The sequence below is a fragment of the Epargyreus clarus genome, unplaced genomic scaffold, assembly GCF_041222505.1.
Source record: "Epargyreus clarus isolate Ecla_fem2 unplaced genomic scaffold, WU_Ecla_fem_2.2 ptg000005l, whole genome shotgun sequence".
NCBI lineage: Eukaryota > Metazoa > Arthropoda > Insecta > Lepidoptera > Hesperiidae > Epargyreus > Epargyreus clarus.
In genome coordinates, this window is record NW_027332213.1 from 2,690,497 (window position 1) to 2,712,406 (window position 21,910).

The 21,910-nt window shown below is 34.6% G+C and overlaps 3 protein-coding genes across 4 annotated transcripts; 2 read left to right on the plus strand and 1 right to left on the minus strand.

The window, feature by feature from the left end:
- Nucleotides 1-142: 142 nt before the first annotated feature.
- LOC140757927 (ADP-ribosylation factor-like protein 6-interacting protein 4) lies at nucleotides 143-2,396 on the minus strand. Of its 2 annotated transcripts, XM_073093830.1 has the most exons (3): nucleotides 2,059-2,396; nucleotides 1,477-1,582; nucleotides 143-924 (listed from the first exon to the last, which is right to left on the minus strand). In XM_073093830.1, exons 1-3 carry the CDS (start codon nucleotides 2,312-2,314, stop codon nucleotides 789-791), a joined length of 498 nt encoding a protein of 165 aa, XP_072949931.1. In that variant the 5' UTR covers nucleotides 2,315-2,396; the 3' UTR covers nucleotides 143-788. The 2 variants fall into 2 exon arrangements, with proteins under 2 accessions (XP_072949931.1, XP_072949929.1); XM_073093828.1 differs by having other exon boundaries at nucleotides 143-1,582.
- Nucleotides 2,397-6,195: 3,799 nt separating this feature from the next.
- On the plus strand, nucleotides 6,196-10,412 carry LOC140757928 (uncharacterized). Its single transcript, XM_073093831.1, has 3 exons — nucleotides 6,196-6,617; nucleotides 7,018-7,300; nucleotides 9,206-10,412. The coding sequence occupies exons 1-3, from the start codon at nucleotides 6,453-6,455 to the stop codon at nucleotides 9,997-9,999; spliced, it is 1,242 nt and encodes a 413-aa protein (XP_072949932.1). The 5' UTR covers nucleotides 6,196-6,452; the 3' UTR covers nucleotides 10,000-10,412.
- A 1,925-nt stretch (nucleotides 10,413-12,337) lies between these two features.
- On the plus strand, nucleotides 12,338-17,053 carry LOC140757929 (E3 ubiquitin-protein ligase RNFT2). Its single transcript, XM_073093832.1, has 6 exons — nucleotides 12,338-12,682; nucleotides 13,825-14,136; nucleotides 14,991-15,145; nucleotides 15,501-15,771; nucleotides 16,130-16,345; nucleotides 16,719-17,053. Exons 1-6 carry the CDS (start codon nucleotides 12,491-12,493, stop codon nucleotides 16,950-16,952), a joined length of 1,380 nt encoding a protein of 459 aa, XP_072949933.1. The 5' UTR covers nucleotides 12,338-12,490; the 3' UTR covers nucleotides 16,953-17,053.
- The last annotated feature ends 4,857 nt before the right edge of the window (nucleotides 17,054-21,910 follow it).

Here is a 21,910-nt window from a genome sequence, read left to right on the forward strand (position 1 = left end):
CCAATACGCACATACCTTTGAAAAAACAGAGGTGCGTGCCTGGGATTTGAACCTCGGACCCCTCGATCGAAAGGCCGAGTTTCTTAACCACTAGGCTATCACTGCTATAAACTAAACAACTCCTTGGATGAGAAATAAAAAGTAATTTTATTATTTATTTTATTGGACCAAATAGAACTCAAACCTATTTTTATTACAACAATAAATGCTTTAAATATCATGTTACATATATGTAAAATATTAGTAACATGCCTGCTAACACAATGTGCAATCCACAAATTCTATAAATTTTCATTGTTCAAACCATAATATTAATTGTTTCAAAGACATTAGTACTTCTGATTTTGTTTACCTAAGTAAAAACTAAAAAAGCTATCTGAGAAAGTGAATTAATAAGTATTCTAAAGAATATCTTTTGTAAATATTTATCCAGTAAGTAAATAGGTACCTATATTGTTTATACAATTTCGAAAATCCTATTAGAGGGCTTAGAATACAATATAATATTAACATTTTAAATAGTATTTTGAACTTCAATTTTAAAGATAGGGAATAAATTGTTTTGCCAAATTTTTATACCACTTTAGAGATTTATAAACCCTAAAGAAACCAACATCTACTTTGTTGCAGTGTCTTTTCATACTATACTTTTTCCTACTACTTACGGCAACACAATATGAACCTACCCAATCCCAAATGAATATTTAAATTCTATATTTGTGAAAATACTTTTGTAGATACCAACTCTATATAAACTAAAACTAATGTGTATGTGCACTTAACTTTTCCTAATATCCCATTTTTTTATCAACAGTTTGTGATTGGAAAAATGCACTGTCTGCCTGTGTTGCTTGTTTGTTGATTTGCTTGTGTCGTTCACGAGGAACTATTTCTTCAAGCACCTCACCATCACCCTTTATTAACCTGAAAACAGGACACAACTGAGAGATGGCACAAACAAAAGAATCTGACAAATGTATAAGAAAATAAATTCTTAATTTGATTATGAGTTAATTTGCTACTGATAGGAGTTCTAAGTTTACTTTATATTATATAATACAGCTCAACCAATGTTAATAACTAAACTAAAATGTTTAAAGAACTGACAAAAAAATGTTAAAAAGAAAGACATCTCACAGAAAATGACGTTAATACTTGTGTAAGTGAATTTGAATAATAGAATGCCCTTCCACCTGAGATATGAGGAAACTAAGACGTGTCAAATCCAACATATTTTTATTGAATCAATATCATTAATTGCATGGGTGACCTTATGATAGATTTCATTAATATTACAAGTATTAACTTTATATGTTGCATCAAGTTAGTTTTATGGCATTTAATAATATATTTGAGCCATTTTTTCTCAATAATTTATTACTATTAAACAAAAATTTTATGTTCCTATTAATTATAGCAGTAAATATATTAAATATTGTTGAAATTTGTGTTGCTTTGTAAGAAGGATAGGATAACCTGTATCTCCCAGATTCTTCGTCAAGAACCCGTCTAATCACACTTTGACGCTGTTCCCACTCCTCCTTAGTCATCGGAGCCATGGCTTTAGACTTTTCCATCAGTTCTGTAACATAAGAAAGAAAAATAGGTAAAGTCATATATAGTAATTATTTTTGAATAGCAACTTTTTTATAAGATGTAACAATGAGCACACACACTTGTAGTCCACATGCTAGTAGGTGGTTGCTGCTGCCCACGGATATAACCAAATCCATATAGAAAAGGAGTTCTATCTGAGGCCAATTGTAGATACATTGCCGAGAAATGAAAAGGTTGACTTGTGTGTAACTGAGCTGACATTGACACTCTTTCACGAAAATGCAAAGAATACTACACACTAGAAGACAGGTGAAGAAGCAGTACCTTCCGAACCATACTTTTAGTAATCAGCTGCTAACTCCGATAACTAATGTTAGAAGGCTATAAATATGTGAGGTATTTAAAGAAAAAGCACCGGTAATTTTGAAGTCAGCCTACTATAAGTTTTACGTTCCAAAATTAAATTTTACAAAATATTTCGAATCATTATAAAATAAATACCAATAGGAATATCCGCAGCAGGACCGTCCTCGAAGTTGTCCTCTTGTTCACTCTGCCGCTTCTTTTTCATTTTCTTCTTTTCTTCCTTTATTTTCTTCTTTAGCAGCTTCTCAGTTCTCTTCTGTTCTTTCTTCAGTTTCTTCTTTAGCTTTCGTAGTTTCCTCTTTTCACGTTCAGAATCAGAACTACTCGAGCTAGAACTGCTGTCGGCTGATGTTGATGATCTTCGCCGTTTTTTAGACTTTTCTTTGCCCATTTCGATACCGATTCAATGGTGAGTTTCTGAAGATTTTTCACCGATCAGATATTTTCAGTTTTTTAAGTATTCATATTGACAAACATCATGTTCGATTGTGATTGTGACATTTCATATTTTCAGTACATTCATAAAGCGGATACAACGACCACAACGGATACGAATGTAATATTTTAACTGTATATTTATGTACTGTATTTATATTATCTTTGAATAATGAAAGAAACTTGTCAGTCGTTTTCATAGTTAAGTGGAATACAAAATGATTTTTTTATTTGGAATTTGGATTTGGATCATAGACTTAGAATTTTTTCGCTACGCGTGATTGATTGATTTGGATTGACTATTAATTTTGACACTAGTTCGAATTACTTCGAAAACTACTCCACGGATTTTAATGAATTCTATGGATGAGAGTTTTTTTAGGAGCAATTATACATTATAATTCACGTATATTTTATGAAAAATAGGTTTTAAATATCGAGGCCGTCGAACAATAGGGAATATGCACATTTTTATTTTATTATTTTAAACCACTTATCACATCGTTTCAACATAGTAACAAATATAAACAATTTTATTAGTGATTGAAATATTTTTTTAAAAATTATTTAAAGTATTAATAAAATTTGACACATTTGAACGCCGCCATTTTACGCGCTCTTTGAATGACGTCACGTAGCGTGATTTGTATTAATATTGATGATAACTGTATGCACATAAAGGTATTATTAAACATTTTCAGGTTTCATCGCTATTTACATCATGGGAAAGGGTAAATAACCACTTTATAAATATTTCCTGGACTTATTGTGCAAAACCAGTACTATAAACTATAAATACATTATATAGTGTTTTTTCTTTTGCAAAAGATGCGAAAATACGAAAAATATGGTGCAAGATTATAAAAAACAGAAATAGTATCTCCAAAATCGCATTAACATTTGTATTTACTGTAACAAACAATAATTTTAGGTAAATGATTTTAAAATATTGCATTGATCATCTACTTCGTTAGGTACTTATCGACTTCTACAACAAATACTATCATTTGAAACACACAAAATACATTATAATCTATTATAATATTATAAAGATAGATAAAGATAGGTGATTGGTTGAAGGTGGTAGAACCCTTTGTGGTTCGACTCCGGAGGCACTACCGCCACACCTATTTCTACCTAATAACAGCAGTGTTAGGTGATGCTGTGTTCCGGTTTGAAGGGTGTGGTAGGAGACAGACTTTTCCGAGGCGTTCCAGCTTAGTTCTCAGGGGTAGCGGCGCATCTGTGGCCGACCTTAGGTGGGAATATCTAATCCTATCTGGGGTTGATTACATATGTCCATGGGCGGACAGTATGCTCGTCTGCTACTCCTATATTATAAAAAAAATGTTAACATAATAAGTTATGATCAGTTAAATATTTCTAAATTGACCTATGCATAAAAACCAGTTTATTCATTTTGCTTATTTTAGGTAAATAGTCCGATTGTGCTTTGACAAAACTACTTTCAATCATTGTTCTTGATTATTCCTAATAATACTATGTAGAAAAATCGCACTAGGTAATAAATAACACTGTAGGAATATAGATAAAAACATTTTTTCTCTCAAACAGTTTGAATATCGACGCCGATAAACGTCGTAACACGCTATGTGACGTCATTTTTCGATTCGACCAATGGGAATGCGTTTAGCAAATTTGAATTTCGCGCGCATAATTTACGATTTTTGATTAAAGTTTTAAACAATTTAACACGAAATAAAGAAAAAATAATGGTTTAGATGTAATTTCAGGACCGTAATGTACCGAGGAAAAAAATAACAAGCAAATCTAAATCACATGCATATTCCCTATTATAATACATTGCATATCAATGTGTTTAAAACGTAATTTCACGTTAATCCTTATTGAAATAAATTATTGTAAAAACACATAGATTAGTAAAGATTACTCACTCCTAACAAGAAAATGTACCCAGTTTTGAGAATTGAAATAGTTGCGTAAAAAAGTTTTGCCACGTCTCCGTGCTAAAATGTCCCTAAAATATTTGAAGTAATTATTTATTTATAACGTAAATTACGCAGTATTAGTTATTTACTCGTAAATTTTCTCTAAAAATGTTTTTATTTGTCAAGAATTCAAAAAAAGAACTTACTAAAATAAGCTGTTTGTGGCTTCATTCAATTTCAAGGCGGCGAAGTGTCTATACTAATTTATGTAAAAACATAAAAATCATTTAAAATTTGATCTGAAATTTGGGTATAAAGTATAGCTTTAGAAGATATTATGAGTATAATATTTACCATTTTTTTATTTACAGTAAAACATGTAATTCAGCTTGACCCATTTGAAATACGCATTAATATATGAGGAGGTCTTTAAATAACAAAAAAAAACTCAGTGATTCAATGAAATCCTTCCGGCTTTAGTTCGACAAATACCTACAGACACTTATGATACACAGCTATAACATTATAGAACTTTATACAAATATTTTACTAATCAATATAAATATTAACGGTCTTATTCATAAAAAATGCTTATAGAAGGATTTAAGCACTCATTAGTTAAAGTGTTCAATAAGCTTATAAAACGTTCTATAAAATTGCTTATTCATAAACGTTCCATAAACCTTCTATGTTTACTATTCATTTTACTATAAGGAACTTCCTTTCTGACACTGATCAACCTGCATATTTCTGACATAGAAACCTATACTCCGTCCCAAAGTTTCAGAGTTCCAGCCACTATCAATATTTTTACTCAAGCAGATAATATTACATAAATAAATAAATAAAAATGGTGATCGGCAGTCGACTTTCGGTTAGTAAGAAATAAGTAAAGTAGGTAGGTACCTAGTGGTTATTCCACAATCGAATTCAGCATATGTTTTCCCGTTATAAAATTATGATAAACAACTTAAGCCTCTGGAAAGTATAATTAATTTATTCGTGTCACGAATATGAATTTTGGAGTAGGTAGAGACTTAAAGTCAGAACTAAATTGTTTTATTAAACCGAAGAAAAGTTAAATTTCTTTGTTCTCCAGTTCGTTCTGCTTTCTAAGTAGATATTACAGTTTTTCAGCAGTACTGAAGTATTATTGCATTACAATTCTATTTGCTATTACAAGTATAGAAGGCGTTCCTTATTACATGAACTCATTATCGTCTCATTACTCCTTAGCAATCATCATTTAAAGAATATTTTAACCTATATAGTTATATATTGTATTGTTTATATTTGTTATTAATCTTGGTCCATACAGATATATTTTTTATATTACAGAATTTTCAGAAACTATTCAGAAGTCGACAAGATGGTAAGTGGCCACTGCCGTCCATGGACATCAGACACCCACCCCAGGTGAAATTTGAGTTATACCACGGTACAAATATCTATTATACTGTGGTTATACTTGAGGTGGCCGTTTGCGTTGCTAGCCTTTGGTCTAAGTAGGATCGCTGCGGATAAGTAAGTCTTACTACACCCTTTAAACCAGAACACAGTACCTAGAGCTTAACACTGCTGTTAGTGGAGGTGGGGCCTCCGTAATTAAACCACAAAGGGTTCTATCACCCATAGTATATTTTGATATCAAGAAATTCATAATACTAGGTATAGAATGATATAAAATGAACTGCCTCGAGGCTGCCCAGCTTTTTCCGTGCTTTTAAAGAATAACCAAGCTAGAAGTCTGAAAGAAGCATACAAATTTTCAGTAAAAATAACTGCTCCGTATAATAGCAGCGCGGCTTATAAAGGGCGTGCAAAAGCTTGAATAGATACCAACGTAGCGAGGTAGCCCTACTAGCTATAACTACACGTAGTCTAACGAAGAAATAGGTTTAATAGCGCACCCTAATACCTACGGCACGCATAGCGCGGCTCGCATTGAGCGCTGGCTGACACGTCACGGGAGACCCGATGAATAATTGAGAGGCGAGCGCGCATGCGCGGCCACAATTGCACGACGGCATCTCACACCACTTAACACATATTGTTCCGCTAATACGCTAAAACGACGCTAAAATGACTGCAGTTTTCAATATTTGAAGCTCGTACATGTTTTTGGTGAAAATGTGCCGGGTATAAGTAGTGGGGATCGGTTGTGACGGGTACACAGTGCACAAAATGCAGGCAGGGGGCCCGGATAGTGCGGCGGTCTCGGAAGCCCCCAGTAGCGGCAGCGAGGAGTCTGACTGCGAGCCGGGAGTAGAGCACGACGCGGACCTCGCCCTCACCGAGGAGTGGGCGAAGGAGCTGCTGACTGAGGCGGGCGTGGTCGATGCCCAAGAGGTATGTCTGGAATAGTAAATATGATTTAACTTTCGCTTTCATTAAGTAGAACAATGAAAGCATTGTAAATTTTTCCTTTTCTGTACTGATTCATAGTGTGATTTATTGGTCTCCCACCCTTTCTTAATAGTAATTTCAATGTTTTAATAATTAGTTAAAATAAAAAACTGTAATAATAATTAATGTTATTATAATTGTACTAAAATAATAGTATTACTTAATAACACATACATAGACATTTCAATAATATTTTTAACATTCCATAGTAACAACACGCGACATTCATTGTCGTGACAAAGAACTGTATCCTTTAATTACTTTTAATAAAGCATACTGGAATCATCATTTCACATATTTCGTGGAAGTGTAATCTAATAAATTAACATTGTTCTGATGGCAGGTTCGTGTAGAGTCTCGAAACGGTGTCGCAGGAGCTTTAAGCCGGGTCCTAGCCGTCACAGTGAGATACGAATCTGAAGGCGAACGCTGTGCCCTCCCCCTGGTCGTGAAGCTACCACCGAAAGACCCGTTTGGTCGGCTCTTTGTCGCTGAAGCCCAGTTCGACACGAGAGAAATATTGTTCTATACAGAGCTAGCGCCAGTTCTGAATAAACTGGCTGAAGAGGCCCTGGGACCAGGGAACGGTTTAGCAATCCCGCGATGCGTGAACGCCAAGTTACCAGGTGAGACACGTACTGTCGGATTGCATTTTCATGTCCTTCGTGTTATTATGCATAACATTATATTATAGTAATTTGAAAATAAATAGTTACGAACTTTTCATTTTACAAATTACTCAATTTACAAAATTCATTGAAATTAGAGGTTTTTTTATAAGTCGAGGATTTTTAATATTATTACTTACATATTAAGAATATATAATTTTAGCCATACGTCATAAAAATCAATAATTCAGTCCCAGCTTTGAACCCGGTTCACTAATGTAGAAGGCCAATAACACTATACTTAAGTAATTTAATTGAAATCGCTATCAAAGCGTAAAAAAAACTTTTAATAAGAATTGTAATACGTAAATAACGTAGAATATAAAGGATATTGCGATTGCTTTCAGAATAAGTATACGTAAACACTGTATCCACCTGAATCAATAAAATATTTATGTAAATGTAATTCAGTCTCTGGAAAATTATTTTAGTCGCTCTCCAAGGTTATTCCATTGGAGATTCCTGGGAGATAAATTTAGGATGTCTCTAGACGATTTCTTTTTATCATCTTAAAGCTTGATTTAGGCATTTCAGATGGTCTTTATGCAATCATGAAATAAATTTAACTGTAAATGTTTGCTGTGCTTAGGTACAAAATTAGTTTTGGTAATGTAAATTTCGATGGACATATTCAAAATTATAAAAATTCACCACGCGTTCAATCGCCAGTAGGTACTGACAATTTTATTAATTAATTTTATAAAGCGCTTAAGCTTAGCGTAGTAGAAATAGATTTAAGCCTGTTTGAGCTGGATTAAAAATAATTACGTTAATATATTCATCATAAAACGAGCAAACAGTTGCTATAAAAGTTTTCTTTGTATCTGCTGTAGTTAATATTTCCCCATACCTACTGTCCCAGTTAAAAAACACATTGCATACGTCACTGAATAGGTACGCTTATAGACAATTCGCGATCGCTAAGAGAATTCGTAATGCCTAGCCATAAATCAGATTCCCACTGAATACGCAACATACGTGACCCGATTGCAATATTCCTAATATTTTACAACAGATGTCAATAAATAGCTAATTTTTAGCATGGTTTAAAGAAAATATCCCTGACTGACTGTCCCTGTAGTTCCGGGACCAGAATAGGGTTACGGTCCTGCCTATTGTAAGAGGCGACTAAAAGGGGCTTTCGGAGTTGCGGGCGGCAAGAGTGGGAGCCCGGCTAGCGACCCCGGGAAGGACGGCGGTATGTGTGGTCGCATTCCGTCGTATACACCAGACGGTGTGGTGATACAAACTCGCCTGGGCGGAGCCCGACGGGGCAGTGCGCTGAGAGGACTGCGGTCGCGTTCCTTTGGAAATCCCGGAGTCCTCTACCCAGCTCCGAGGATGGCCACCGAGGGGGGTTGTAGTGTGGGAAAAGTCCCACATAACCCCGCGTCGTTCCCACGGCACCGGGTAGCTTTTGAAGGTTTTCTCATCGAAAAAAAGGCTATTCCAAAATATAGGGACCTTTGCCCACGCCCAACAATGGGACAGAAAAAGTGTTGTTTCCAAATATTCGTAGATTCGAAACGGTGTAATTGTATAAACAAAACAATGCATTAAGAGAAATTAAAATCTTTTTGGGACATCCTATTTTAAAGTCTTTCATGACTTAGTCATTGCAATTAAAACGTTGAAAAGATCTGAGTCAACAAAGCCGCTACGCTGCAGTCATGTTGCGGTGAAAAAATAGAAAAAATATGTCGCATTCAAAGGCCTTAAACAGCTGCGTCTGTAGCACGCTCTAGAAAACATATTTGCAAAATTTTACCTACGAACCAGTTCAACGTTGCCAAAAACTTATATTATAAAAGAAAAGTGTATCATATTATACATGACAATTATAACTCCTTATTTTTTTTTCAGATGAAATCGGTGGCGATAGTGAGCTCGTGTTGGAAGACGTGACATCGAATGGTTACGTACCGGTCGATTTTGCGGAGGGTCTTACTGTGGATCGAGCCAAGGCGGCGCTTATTGCAGCAGCACGCCTTCACGCATTATCCCTTGCATTACGAGAACGAGAAGGTCCTCTAGATCAAAGATTCGATTTTCTCTTCCCCTGTGAAAGAGCTGCTGCCGGATACCTGCGCCTTGTGCGACGTGGATTACCACAACTCGAAGCTTTTCTTCGAGGCCGGCCTGATTGCGTTGCAGAAGCCGCTGCTGTATCAGCGCTGAGCGCACGAGCACCTGCCCTTCTTGGAACCTTGTTGCGACCGGCCGAACCAGCGCCTCTAGCTCACGCCGATTTCTGGAGCGGTAATCTTTTGTTTAGAGAAAGAGAAGGAGTCAGCGAATGTATTGCACTTGACTGGCAAATGGTGTCGTTAGGAAGACCAATGGATGACGTTGCTCTACTGGTGTTATCGTCTCTATCTCCAGAATTAAGAAGGGAAGCTGGTGAAGCGTTGATTACGAGATACGGAGAGCGTTTGGAATATGAATGCACTAGATTTGGTGCAGCTGCCTCAGGGAAACTGGCTAGACGAGGTTTACAAGCAGATTGGCCGAGAGCCGCGTTGCGGGCTCTTCTACTGTGCGCCGGAAGCGTTGATGTAGCTCTGGGAGAGCCAAGGGCCGAGAGACGGCTCTTAGAGGCAGTACGCGATCTCTACGCACAAGGCGTTTTGGATCTTAAACCTGACACAGATGCGTGAGTGACAAACGCGATACGAATAGTGCCAAGAGCGTGCTGAAATTTAAAATCAACCGTTCATTGAATAAGTCCAAAGCATAGTGTATATTTGTTTTTGTATAAGCACAAACAACATTGGTGTATTCGTGAATTTTGATTAGAGTTGACAATGATCGTATTGAATGGAGACGCGCTTTGCGAAACTCAGATCTGGTATGGAAGGTGCAGAGTCTGAAAAAAGACTGAATTTATTCGTCTACAGCGTGTCTATGTAGGCCTACAAAATTGTGTCGTAAATATTGTTGACAAGGACGATACTTTGTCGACAATTGTAGGTGATTTTTGCTCAGCGTATCAAAGGCTAGAAGCTAATCGAGGTCTATTGACTATTATTTAATCGAAATTAAATTATTAAGTAAACCCTGTTTTCTTTAACCTATTTTATATTATTATAATTTGATGTAAGTACTATTGGAAAAAAATAAACAACAAATGGATTTTTTATATAAAATATTTTCTGGTTTTCCCTAGTAATCGTAGACTATTAAAACCGTTTCTAAACTGTATTCTATCCTGATTGTCTCGTGTTATATAGACATAAGTACCTAAATAAAAATCAACTTGTGTTGCCGTCTATGATACGTCATGTACCATATACATAGACCGTTCCAACATCTATGACCGACTTTATCTAGGTCACGATCCAATTTAAAGGTTACTTTTGACGATGAACGGCACGAAGTAAAAACTGGGTGTGAAGTTTCATGTTTGAGTAATCACTGTCGCTAATGGACGTTCATAACCAACTTTAAACAGAACGATTGTACTATCTTAAGTTAATCACAGTGTGTTAATAGTTGCATAGGTACTACACAGTTACATATAAAAATTAATCTGCATATCTGTAACTTACAAGTTAAAAAATAACAATGCAAATAATACTGTAGAGCAATAACAAATACTTGTGACGTCAAATTTGAAGCACATATTGCCAAAGAGTATACCTATGGGACATATGACTCTAAGAACGTATTTTAATTAAATTATAAATCAAATAAAATAATATTCAAGAGACCATATGATTTTTTTTCTGTATGAACTTTTTATGGTAAATGGTTACTATCAATAACTAGTTACGAACAGCAGAGTTTTTTTTTTATAATACAGGAGTAGCAGACGAACATGCAGTCCACCTGATGGTAAGTGGCTACTGCCGCCCATGGACGTCTGTAATCAATCCCAATCCCAGATAGGTTGATAGATATTCCTACCTCAGGTCGGCCACAGGTGTGCCGTTACCCTTGAGGACTAAGCTGGAACGCCTTGGAAAAGTATGTCTCCCTTACCACACCCTTCAAAACGGAACACAGCAGCGCCTAATACTGCTGTTATTAGGCAGAAATAGGTGTGGCGGTGGCGCCGCCGGAGTCGAACCACATAGGGTTCTACCACCTTCAACTTATTACTATGTTCTGATTTCAAGAGCGTGGTGTTGGAGACGCTTATCATAAGCGTTACAAATTAGTTGTTAGGGGTGGCAATTTTAATTTTCCTGGAGTTGATTACAGTTGTTCGTTAGTTACATCGTAAAAAAAGGCTAGTACGAGGCCAACATTTACATGGCTATAACAATGGTAACTACACATCAACCGACCACATATTGCACATCTAACCTTTCTATGGCTACTATAACCAAACAAAATATGCGTAGATATACATCAGCAGCAGTCACCATAAAACTATCCCTATGAGTTATACGTTATGAATACCACATTAAATTATGTTATGTTCGTACTTCTCCAGTTTTATTTTTCTTGAAGAGACTGATGTTCCAAATTAAAATTATTATGATATAATATCGTCGGTACCCTTTCTCAACTTTATAAAAAAGAACTTTAATGTTTAAAAACCGAACTCTATTTAAAACGTATTTTAGAAACTATTGTTTTAGTATGTATTTGGTTTAAGATTTGTGAAAAGACTTTACAGGTCTTCGAAGACGATATTGCATTATTGCTTGTATTAACAATTAATTACCTAGCAATAGCACCAGAAAACGTTAAGCAAAACTATACTTTACTTGCTATGTTAACTATGGCCTGCAAGGCTATTGCTTGAAACATATTAATATTTGGCACACTAATTTTAGTTTATGAATGACTCAACTTAAATAGTCAAACCAAGTAGGCGCTACGCAGAATTTAAAGCTGGTATAATTATAATACTTAGTGTATTATTTTATTTTTTATACCGTTACAGCACATCATGTATAGCATATTTATAACCTATAGTATGACATAGGCAAACTGACGACACAATTTAAAAGAGCATCTATCGTTTTAATGGTCAAGTGGAATCCCGAGAAAACCTATTGATCATATTTTGACACAAAAACTTGTCATTTGTCAGTCTGACATTAAATTTTGCGTTGACCTTCGTGCTGTAGCCACAATATTTTGGAAATGATAGTGCTGATTCCTTGATAATTACGTCCAGTTTCATCTTATACAAACATGGCTCAATCAAGTCAAGTTAATTTGGATATAGAAGAAGAGTCTCCAACGGAGAATGCGCCTCGTAATCCACTCAACAGGATGGATTCTGTTCCGAGAGCCTTGGGTGGAAATAGAAATAATCTTGGTTTAGGTGACCGCTTGAACAACGTTTTCAGGGAAATCCGGCCTCTAGTGGAAAATGCACGAATGGTAACAACCTTTTTATATACCTCTTATAATATTGAAGTGATTTCCTCATTAAGTAGTACCTTTTATCTTTAACTTTATTGATTACACAGTTATTAAATTACTCAGTTAACTTTTTGTGCTTTTTACTTTTCACGGTGATGACTAATTCTATTTTCGAAGTGAGATCAGTGTTTTTTATAGTTGTGGTTTAATTAATGTATTGTATTTTACTTGCAATGTGCCTCAATAAGCAAAAACAATATAATTATAAGAGACACAATACATGTTAAATAGTACATCTCGTAGTTTACGCTTTCTCCAAAGCTCTGACTTCTTTTAGTGTAAGATCAATATTGTAAGTCACAATTTTTAACGGTGAGTTGACATACATAAGTATATAAGAGATTGTGTATAAGCAGGGCCTGATTAACCCTTAGGCTAAATTGCCTGCAGCCTAGGGCGCGACGATCGGGGGGGAGCGCCAAAATTGTGTCTTCAGCACTTTTAATTACATGCTAGTAAACAAAGTCAAAGCTAATATATTACTTTTGAGGTCTATCGTAACGGTGGGGGAGGCGTCTTCATAATTAGCCTAGGGTAGTCAGAACTCTTGATCCGTTGCTGAGTATAAGAGACCTGTGTTTACATCACCATTATGTGGGTTTGTTACCAAGTAAAAACTGCACAGTAGCGCTCCTCAGAGCTATGTAGTGAACTCCAAGACCTGCAAAGGAACACAACCTTTGATCCTCTGAGAGTGGAGCCCCCTTGGGCTTCATGCAGGCATTTAATAGGATCAAAGAGAGTGTAAACATATACAAAATAAATATATTTATTTTCTTTGATTATTGGATATAAGATTTAAAAAAGTAGAGCTTTGTCTATGATTAACACAAATATTTCAAATTCATACATTTTCAATATCAATATTATTAGGTTGTGATAATGGGATTGGCAATAATTAGTTAAACATTTTTGATTATCCAGTAGTGGTTGTGTAGTAGGTACAGAATTTAAATTAAATACACCTTTAGGATGACCTATAAGGTTTTTGAGATACATTATAAAAAATGGACTCCAAATTCACATGTTGATCACTGTCATATAAATTTCATGATTGTACTAGTTTCTGTTAGTTCAATAAAGTATTCCATTTATTTCAGGGTAACAATGCAAGGCTGTCACTGCCGACATGGCTGCCACGTCCCCCGCCAGGCACACACGGAGAGGCACAACAAAGACCACAAAGTTCTATAGCACACGTCACAACGAACGCTGCATCACAGACATACTTCTACCTAGAAAGAGGCACACAAGCACCAAGTGCCGGTATCAGCAACAGTGAATCAAATGAATCAAATATTTCTGATAACAGTCAACCGCAAGAGATTAATGTTTCAGTAAATCCAGCTAACAATAACAATATTAATGATAATATTGATAATGAGAGTCAGAGTGATGATGGCACCAACCAGGTATGTTTCTGTTTCATTCTGTGGGTCAAATTGTAGGCAAACAGTGAAATATTCTCTTTGAGTCAATGTTTGTACGATACATATTATGTGTGTAAGTGTGTACTTAGGTGGCTCTGCATAACTATCAGATGTGAGATTATATGAGTGATCTATCTTAATAAGTGAAAACCCAGAAAAAATGTTGACACAAATGATGGCAAACAATCCCATAAGAATACACAATGAGACAAATATATACTTATACTTTTGTACATAAGTTTTATCTGTACAAAAAATTAGAAAGTAACTTTAACTAAAAAGAAAAAAATATGCTTTCTACACTGACCGCCCAACACTAGGATTAGAGTCTGCACCAAACTTCTGAATATGATGTGTATCACAACAGCAAAATGTAAATATTAGCGGAACAAAGCCAGCGCGGAAGGCGCTGGCTTTGTTCCGCTCAGGTGCCCCCTCACGCCCATGGGTACGTAGCTGCATTAGTGTGTCCTTACAGTTGCTACAGAGTAAATGCTTGTAGTTGTGTTCAACCTCATTGGCTTTCTTACTACACCTGCACACAACAACTTCAGTGCGGACTAGAAGTTTGGCGCAGACTATACCTGTATACACAAATACACATACCTGGAACAGGCATCTAAATTAAGTTAGATATATGTCTGGCTGGGGATCAGACCTGGAACCCTTTGCATGTTATAGCAGTATGGTGACCACTTCTCCATGTGGACCATTAAAATTAACAAAATTTTATAACCAATGTGGACTACCTGCATATTACATAAATAGTTAAATAAATAAGTATAGTGCACATATAGTGCATAGTAATATGAATTATTGTTATTTTTTTTTTGTAGGTGGTGGATGTACGAGCGACACTGAACCTGTTGATCCGTTACGCACCCTTCTATTTAATATTATTTATTAAGTTTATGTATGATAGCAGAGAAGGAATCTTCACATTTATTATCTTATTTTGCACATTCTCACATAGCAACAGTTTAGTAAGAAGGTAAGTTTCATTTGCTTCTTCGGGCATATCCTAAATCTTGTTCTTCATAATGTTAAAACAACTACTCTATACAAAGTCCTCTATCAATGCTTAAAATATCTCCTTTCTTTGTCCCAAGCAAAATTAGCTTATATTACTTCTCTCTTATTCCAGCAAAACAAATGGTATTTTAGATTCTACATTATTAATACTAGATTTTTACGATTTGGTACTCACGAAGATTGCTAATGTATTAACCTTTTTTTTTTGGTAAAAACAACCTTTTCTAAATACTATGGAATCTGGGGTTATTGCCAGATCGAAGGTTTTATTAAGTAGAACTTCACTCTTTGTTTACTTTTATTGTATTTTACAGAGAACATGGAAAACAAATGAACAGAAGCATAGTGTCGTTATTCAGTGAGCTGGTGTTCACAGTCAGTAGTATTATAATCGTCCACTTCTTATTCGGGCATGGGAAGCTTCTACCCAATGTGATCATGTTCCCTGGGTACACGGAGCCCATAGATGTGTGGGAGCTGATATGGCTGGTTGTTCTGACTGACCTTGTGGTGAAGATTATCACGGTGGATATCAAGATTCTGGTCACCATGCTACCTGCGTTTATACTACCATTCCAGAAGAGGGTATGTATAAAATGCCAGTGTACTCTTAATGATAACATGTTTTTGGTCAATGTGTAATTAGTAATTAATGTGTAATTATATTGCTGATAAGTTCTTGGAGTCTTTGTTGAGAAAGAAATACTAATGCGTTAAGTTGACCATTTCTGAACTCTTATTGTATAAAAACTATGTAGTAGGTAAATGTTCACTCATGTAAAATTTTGCAATTACCAGTCTGTTTTATATATTATTTGTAATTGCTACATTTTCCTTAATTAGTTTTATTTTGAGATATGAAATGGGTCATCACTGTTAGTAGGTATATAGAAAACATTGTTAGAAATTATTTTTAATTCATTAAGATCCTTTAATTTTTCAGGGCAAGGTATACCTGTTCACCGAGGCAGTATCCCAACTGTACCGCACCCTTCTAACCATCCAACCATGGATATTCTTCCTCATGCAGTCCTATGAAGGCTCGGAGAAGATGGTGGGAATGTTCCTCACGTCCATATATGTCATATCGAAGGTCGTGGAGATGTTGATGCGTTTAAGATTATTCAAGAATGCAACATGGACTTTGTTGCAAAGTGTGGTGAGTATTGAAAGTGGGATTAAATTGAAGTGGAAGTAATGTGGGATACATGTTTTATCATATGGTTATAAGTGATCTAACGTAAGAGGTCATAGTATTTTTTTTTAAGTTTCTGTAAGTTAAGTACAGAAAACTATACATTAAAATCAATGAACCAATGAGTCTGTTTAAGCTGCAAGTATTTGTGGTTTTTAGTTAAATAGATTGCGTCATTATAAATATTCATTAAAAAAATATTCATTGAGTTAAAATATCAAAACCTAACCCTTTCACATTGTAATAATATTGTTAAGTAACTTGACAAATGTGATGTATTGTAATGTATTGCATACTTGGATTTATACGGCGTTATATACAATTTCCTTTCCCCCAGAACCTCGGAACGAAGCCGACCTGCGAGCAGCTGATCTCCGCCGGCGACTCGTGTCCGATCTGCCACGACGACTACACGACGCCGGTGCGGCTCGGCTGCAGCCACATCTTCTGCGAGCTCTGCATCGCGGCCTGGCTCGACCGGGAACACACCTGCCCGCTCTGCCGCGCCAAGGTCACAGACGAGCCCACATGGAGAGACGGCTCCACTACGTATGATTTTCAACTGTACTAAAATTAAATGGCATACTGAACATCAAAATCGTTAAATCAGTAGTCATAATAGTAACTGAGGGAGCACATCTGCCCGCTCTGCCGCGCCAAGGTCACAGATGAGCCCACATGGAGAAACGGCTCCACTACGTATGATTTTCCACTGTACTAAAACGAAATGGCATACTGAACATCGATATTGTTAAAGCAGTGTGTGTGTGTCATAATGCTAACTTAAATATTGCATTGAACATCATAAGCGCTAATGTCGTTTTTAAGTTAAACAATCATTAAAAAATGGCATTGTGAACATCACTATCGTTAAAACCGGTTAAGATGTCATGGGATAACAAATAATTGTGTATAGTTGGTCCTTCCCGTTTGGGAATGTAACAAATAGATTAGAGGTTTATTAGTCTGTTGCGTCAAGTTAATGATATTATAAATAAAATCAAAATGTACAAAAGTGGCATCATTCATATAAAAAGGTTTTAAGCGTTTGCATACACGTACCAGCTTTATTCTTCAAAGAGTCTGTTAGATAATTCTTGAAAATGGCATCTTCGACATTGAAATTTGTAAAGCGACGGATATGTCAGAATCATAATGGTTCAGACTTATGCTATTAAAAAACAGCCAGTGAGCCACCCGTAATGCTATTTCTCTGACTTCTCATTTGTCTGATGTTTTATATTTGATTTTCTAAGTTAAGCCTTGTAATTTAAGGATTTTAAAAGTAAGTGTTATAAAAATTGGGCTAACTTAAAACCTAAGTAACATAATTCTGCCGTATTGAAGACTAATAAATGCTATTTTGTTGTTCGCATGTTCGAAGGAAATGTAAATACAAGCATTTTTGATTAAAAAAAGCGTATAAGTGCCGATACTTGAAAATATCCTGCGGCTTACAACAATATGAAGTGCTGTCTGTTATAATATTAATCGTATGTTTAGATAATACTGATAAGTCACACCATGACTCTATGTAATAATTTTACTGTGTTGTGCCAAAGTTTCATAATTTTCCCATTGATTTACTAACAAATGGATATCTGTTTGTATACTTAAATTCCCAGAAAATACAAAGGAACCCAAATATAGGGATGTTTAGCATCTACACTAGAACTATCTTTAGATTCTTCATCTATTGTACATGCGGTTTGCGGGTATAAGACCGAGGTCAAAATATAACATTACGATCTCACACTTAATCGTAATCATTATTTTGTAATTTAAACCGACGACGTTCCCACAGGCTGGGCCTCGGTGGGAAACGTAGGAAACTGTAGTCATCCACTTCCTCACTTCTGACCCATTAGTAATTCAAATTGATAATTCAAAAATTGGTAAGTCAATTTGAAATATAGCTTAACCGTAAATGAAGTTGTTATTATGTTAGTGTGAAGCGAGATGAAAATATTTGAATGAAAATCTTGACAATGTTTACTCTATAACTCTAGCAATTAAATATGTTTAAACGAGCTTTTGCCCGCGGCTTCGCTCGCGTTACGAAGTAATATTTTCATCCCCTATTTTAACCCCTTGGGGGTAGAATTAATCAAAATCCTTTCTAAGCGGATGCCTACGTCATAACATCTACCTGCATGCCAAATTTCAGCCCGATCCGTCCAGTGGTTTGGGCTGTGCGTTGATAGATCACTGTGTCAGTCAGTCACCTTTGAGTTATATATATTTAGATTGCATACAACAATTTTCGTTCACTTTTGCGGTGATTTTTTGCATAGTTTTTGCCACATAACACGGCCTTCTTAATGTGTAATTCATTATTAGGGTAAATTAGAACTGACCGGCCGCCTTTTTAGCTCATTCTCTTTAGACATTTTTGAAGGTAGACCCGGACTTCATTAGTTAGAAAATCAATGGCTTTCCTAAAGTCGATCCATTCCATTTTCAAATATGTATGTTGGCAATTTTGAATTATTCATTCATTTATATAATAACATAATACTGTCTCTCTTTACAAGTCATAGGGATTTATGTCGTGTCATATGTTGCTTATATGAGCTACATACAATGTAAGGTATATTCTATCGCATTTGACATTTCAGCCAAATATATATTGTTAATTTGAATACATAGTACTAAGAATTAATACGTGTTTAAAAATACGGTTTTTATTATTATTATTTTAAAGATATAGATTCATTATCACGATGTTAAAACCTATTATATACTTATAACTATATATTATTATTATTAAGTTTTAAAACAGTGTTTACATGTATCCTAAAACACAATTGTAACTCTACTCTTGTCATGATTTATTGTAACGCCGTCTGAATTAGAAATATGTTATTTCTACTGCACAACAAGAGATGGCGCCAAGTGTGTCCTCAATCACGCTATTAATGTTTTGTTAATATACTAGACGATCGGGCGCTCACCATTCACTAAAATCTGTATAATCTAAGCTGGATTAAATTATCATAAAGTAAACCTATAAAAATCTGAAGCATGAAAACATTCCCTCATTATTGTCGCAAAACTTAAATAAGAAATGTAATGGTGTGCATTTAATTTTAATTGATATTATTTAAAAATAGTAACATGATATATTCCGGGCTTTTAGCCGCCTCATTAAAATAAATACCTAAAACAACATAAATTCAATCTATTTAACATTTCCATTTATTTATTCAGATGATTATAATTAATTTTGTATGTATCATTATATCCTTATGTACATATGTAAATATTAAATAATTGAACCGAATTTCTATGTTATCGTAATATATAGGTACATTATTATACGTAAGTTTACGTTTAACAGTTTAATTATATTATAGTATATGGACTCATGTTATAGAGTCTATGTTTAGATATCTGGTAATGATTTTTGAGTAAATGAGGTCTTGGTTGTAACCAGTATTACGCTGCATTTGAAAACAGGACACTTTCAAAGAAATTTTATGACTCAACATTTTTTAAATTTAGCCTTGTCTAACATATTTATTTCTCAGTATTTGGAAGTAATTTGAAGCTTATGTTTAAATAACTTTTTAAAAACGTTTAATAACGCTATTCCAAGTCAGCAGCTATCGGTTATACTGTTTCATGAATATTTGCGGTTAACCATTTATTCGCTTAAAATTATTTGGCGCAACCAACAAGGTGCAGTGTTTTGCTGTGTGAACACAGGCTTATATGTATAGCTATGTAGCACTATGAACTATTACTATTTAATGTAGAATCTTAAAAAAATCAAAAGGACTTCATCGTTCATAACTCAACAATATGAACAGGCCAACTCGATTACTACGTAACAATAATTTCTTGGTTTAAATAATAGATAAGTATATTATAATGAAGTTGCATTTTTCATTGCTTTCATCAATAAAACGTATTCCCTTATGTTATAAGACACCGTAATATTAAGTAAAATGGTTTGATACGGTTTTAATAGAAAATGGCGGCATTTCAATTTGCCTCTAGCTCGTATGTGGTATGTATTTCTACAGTATGTGGACGAGAAACATATACAAAAGCCACCATCCAAAATATAGCGTTAATTGTACCAAGTTATATAGACTATACTTTCTCATTTAAATCAATCGCCTTCGCTTTAAATATTGTGTCCGTTTTTGCTATTTCAAATGTTGACATGTAGTTTGACTAACTTTACACAGACCTTTTTAATTTCTGTATATAATTTTGTTGTATGTAATTAATGTTTTTCTTCTTTCTCCATTACTACATCATTATGTAGAAGTATAAATTACAGGATAAGTATAATAAGCTACATTTTTATTTAAGAGATCATTTAGATTATATTTAAGTCGTACGTGTGGCTAACAAACGCTCAATATGTTTAAAAAATAAAGATGTGTGCAAGCCACTCCATGGCCGTATATTATAAGGGGGCATAGTCAAAGAGTTTACATGCTCTGAGACCACTCATGCAACCTTTATGGGTCAGAAAGATGTGGGTTTTATGCGACTGTACGATATGACATAGCCGCTCATTTTCATAGAAAAATAAAAATCCATGTGTAGTGCTACAGGGATCTTAACTTTTACAATACACGATTACAATGCTCGCTACTCTCATGCTCACAAACACGACTTATGTTTATTTCACCAGTTAGTATTTTTAAGTAAGACTTGTGTTTTCACAAGTAGAAAACACAGGAAAATTGAAATTTGAAAATTGTATTACAATTCAAAAAACCCACTTATGTATCAAATTTAATTGGATATACCAGATGTCGATTTATTTTGTCTGTTTAATCTATTAAATTGGTATGTAGAAATATATAAAATATATTTTAATAGGTAGCTTCATGTATAAACGCCTATTGGTAAAGTTAAGTGTAAAAAAAAACTTAGAAATCTTGAATATCTAAGTGTCATGTACTTTTAATTAATACTTGATCAATATCGGCCTAAATTTTCGTGCAAAATTGTAAATATCTAGAAATCAGTAGCACTAGGTAATGTGGTGTCATCCGTTTGGAATAGAATAGGTCCTCGTTCAATTCCCAAGTGAGACCTAAATTGTTAATTTTAATTTCTCTTAATTGTGAGTCCCAGTGTAACTCATAACAAGTAAATTATTCAGATAATGAAATACAACATATATTTAATTTATTATTATTATTTATGTAATGATAAGTGTCTTAAATTTTGAATTCAGCAGACCATTGGTGAATTTCTTAAATAAATGTAAAAACATGTATTCAATGTAATCTACTATTTCTACTTCGACTTCAAACTAACTTCTTGTTCTTCTAAGTACTATATTATCTTACTATAGATTTACGATTATCGTTTTATATTCTTAAACTTAATAATAATATTTCCATATTATAATATATTACTTTAAGTGAAAATTAACATTATATTAGAATGATTACTATAAGCGTAATGTGATAATATAAGCAAATAAATGTTATAAGTGCATTTTATTAATATAATTTATAAGTATCAATCATGTTATGTACCCATTTATTATAAATAGAA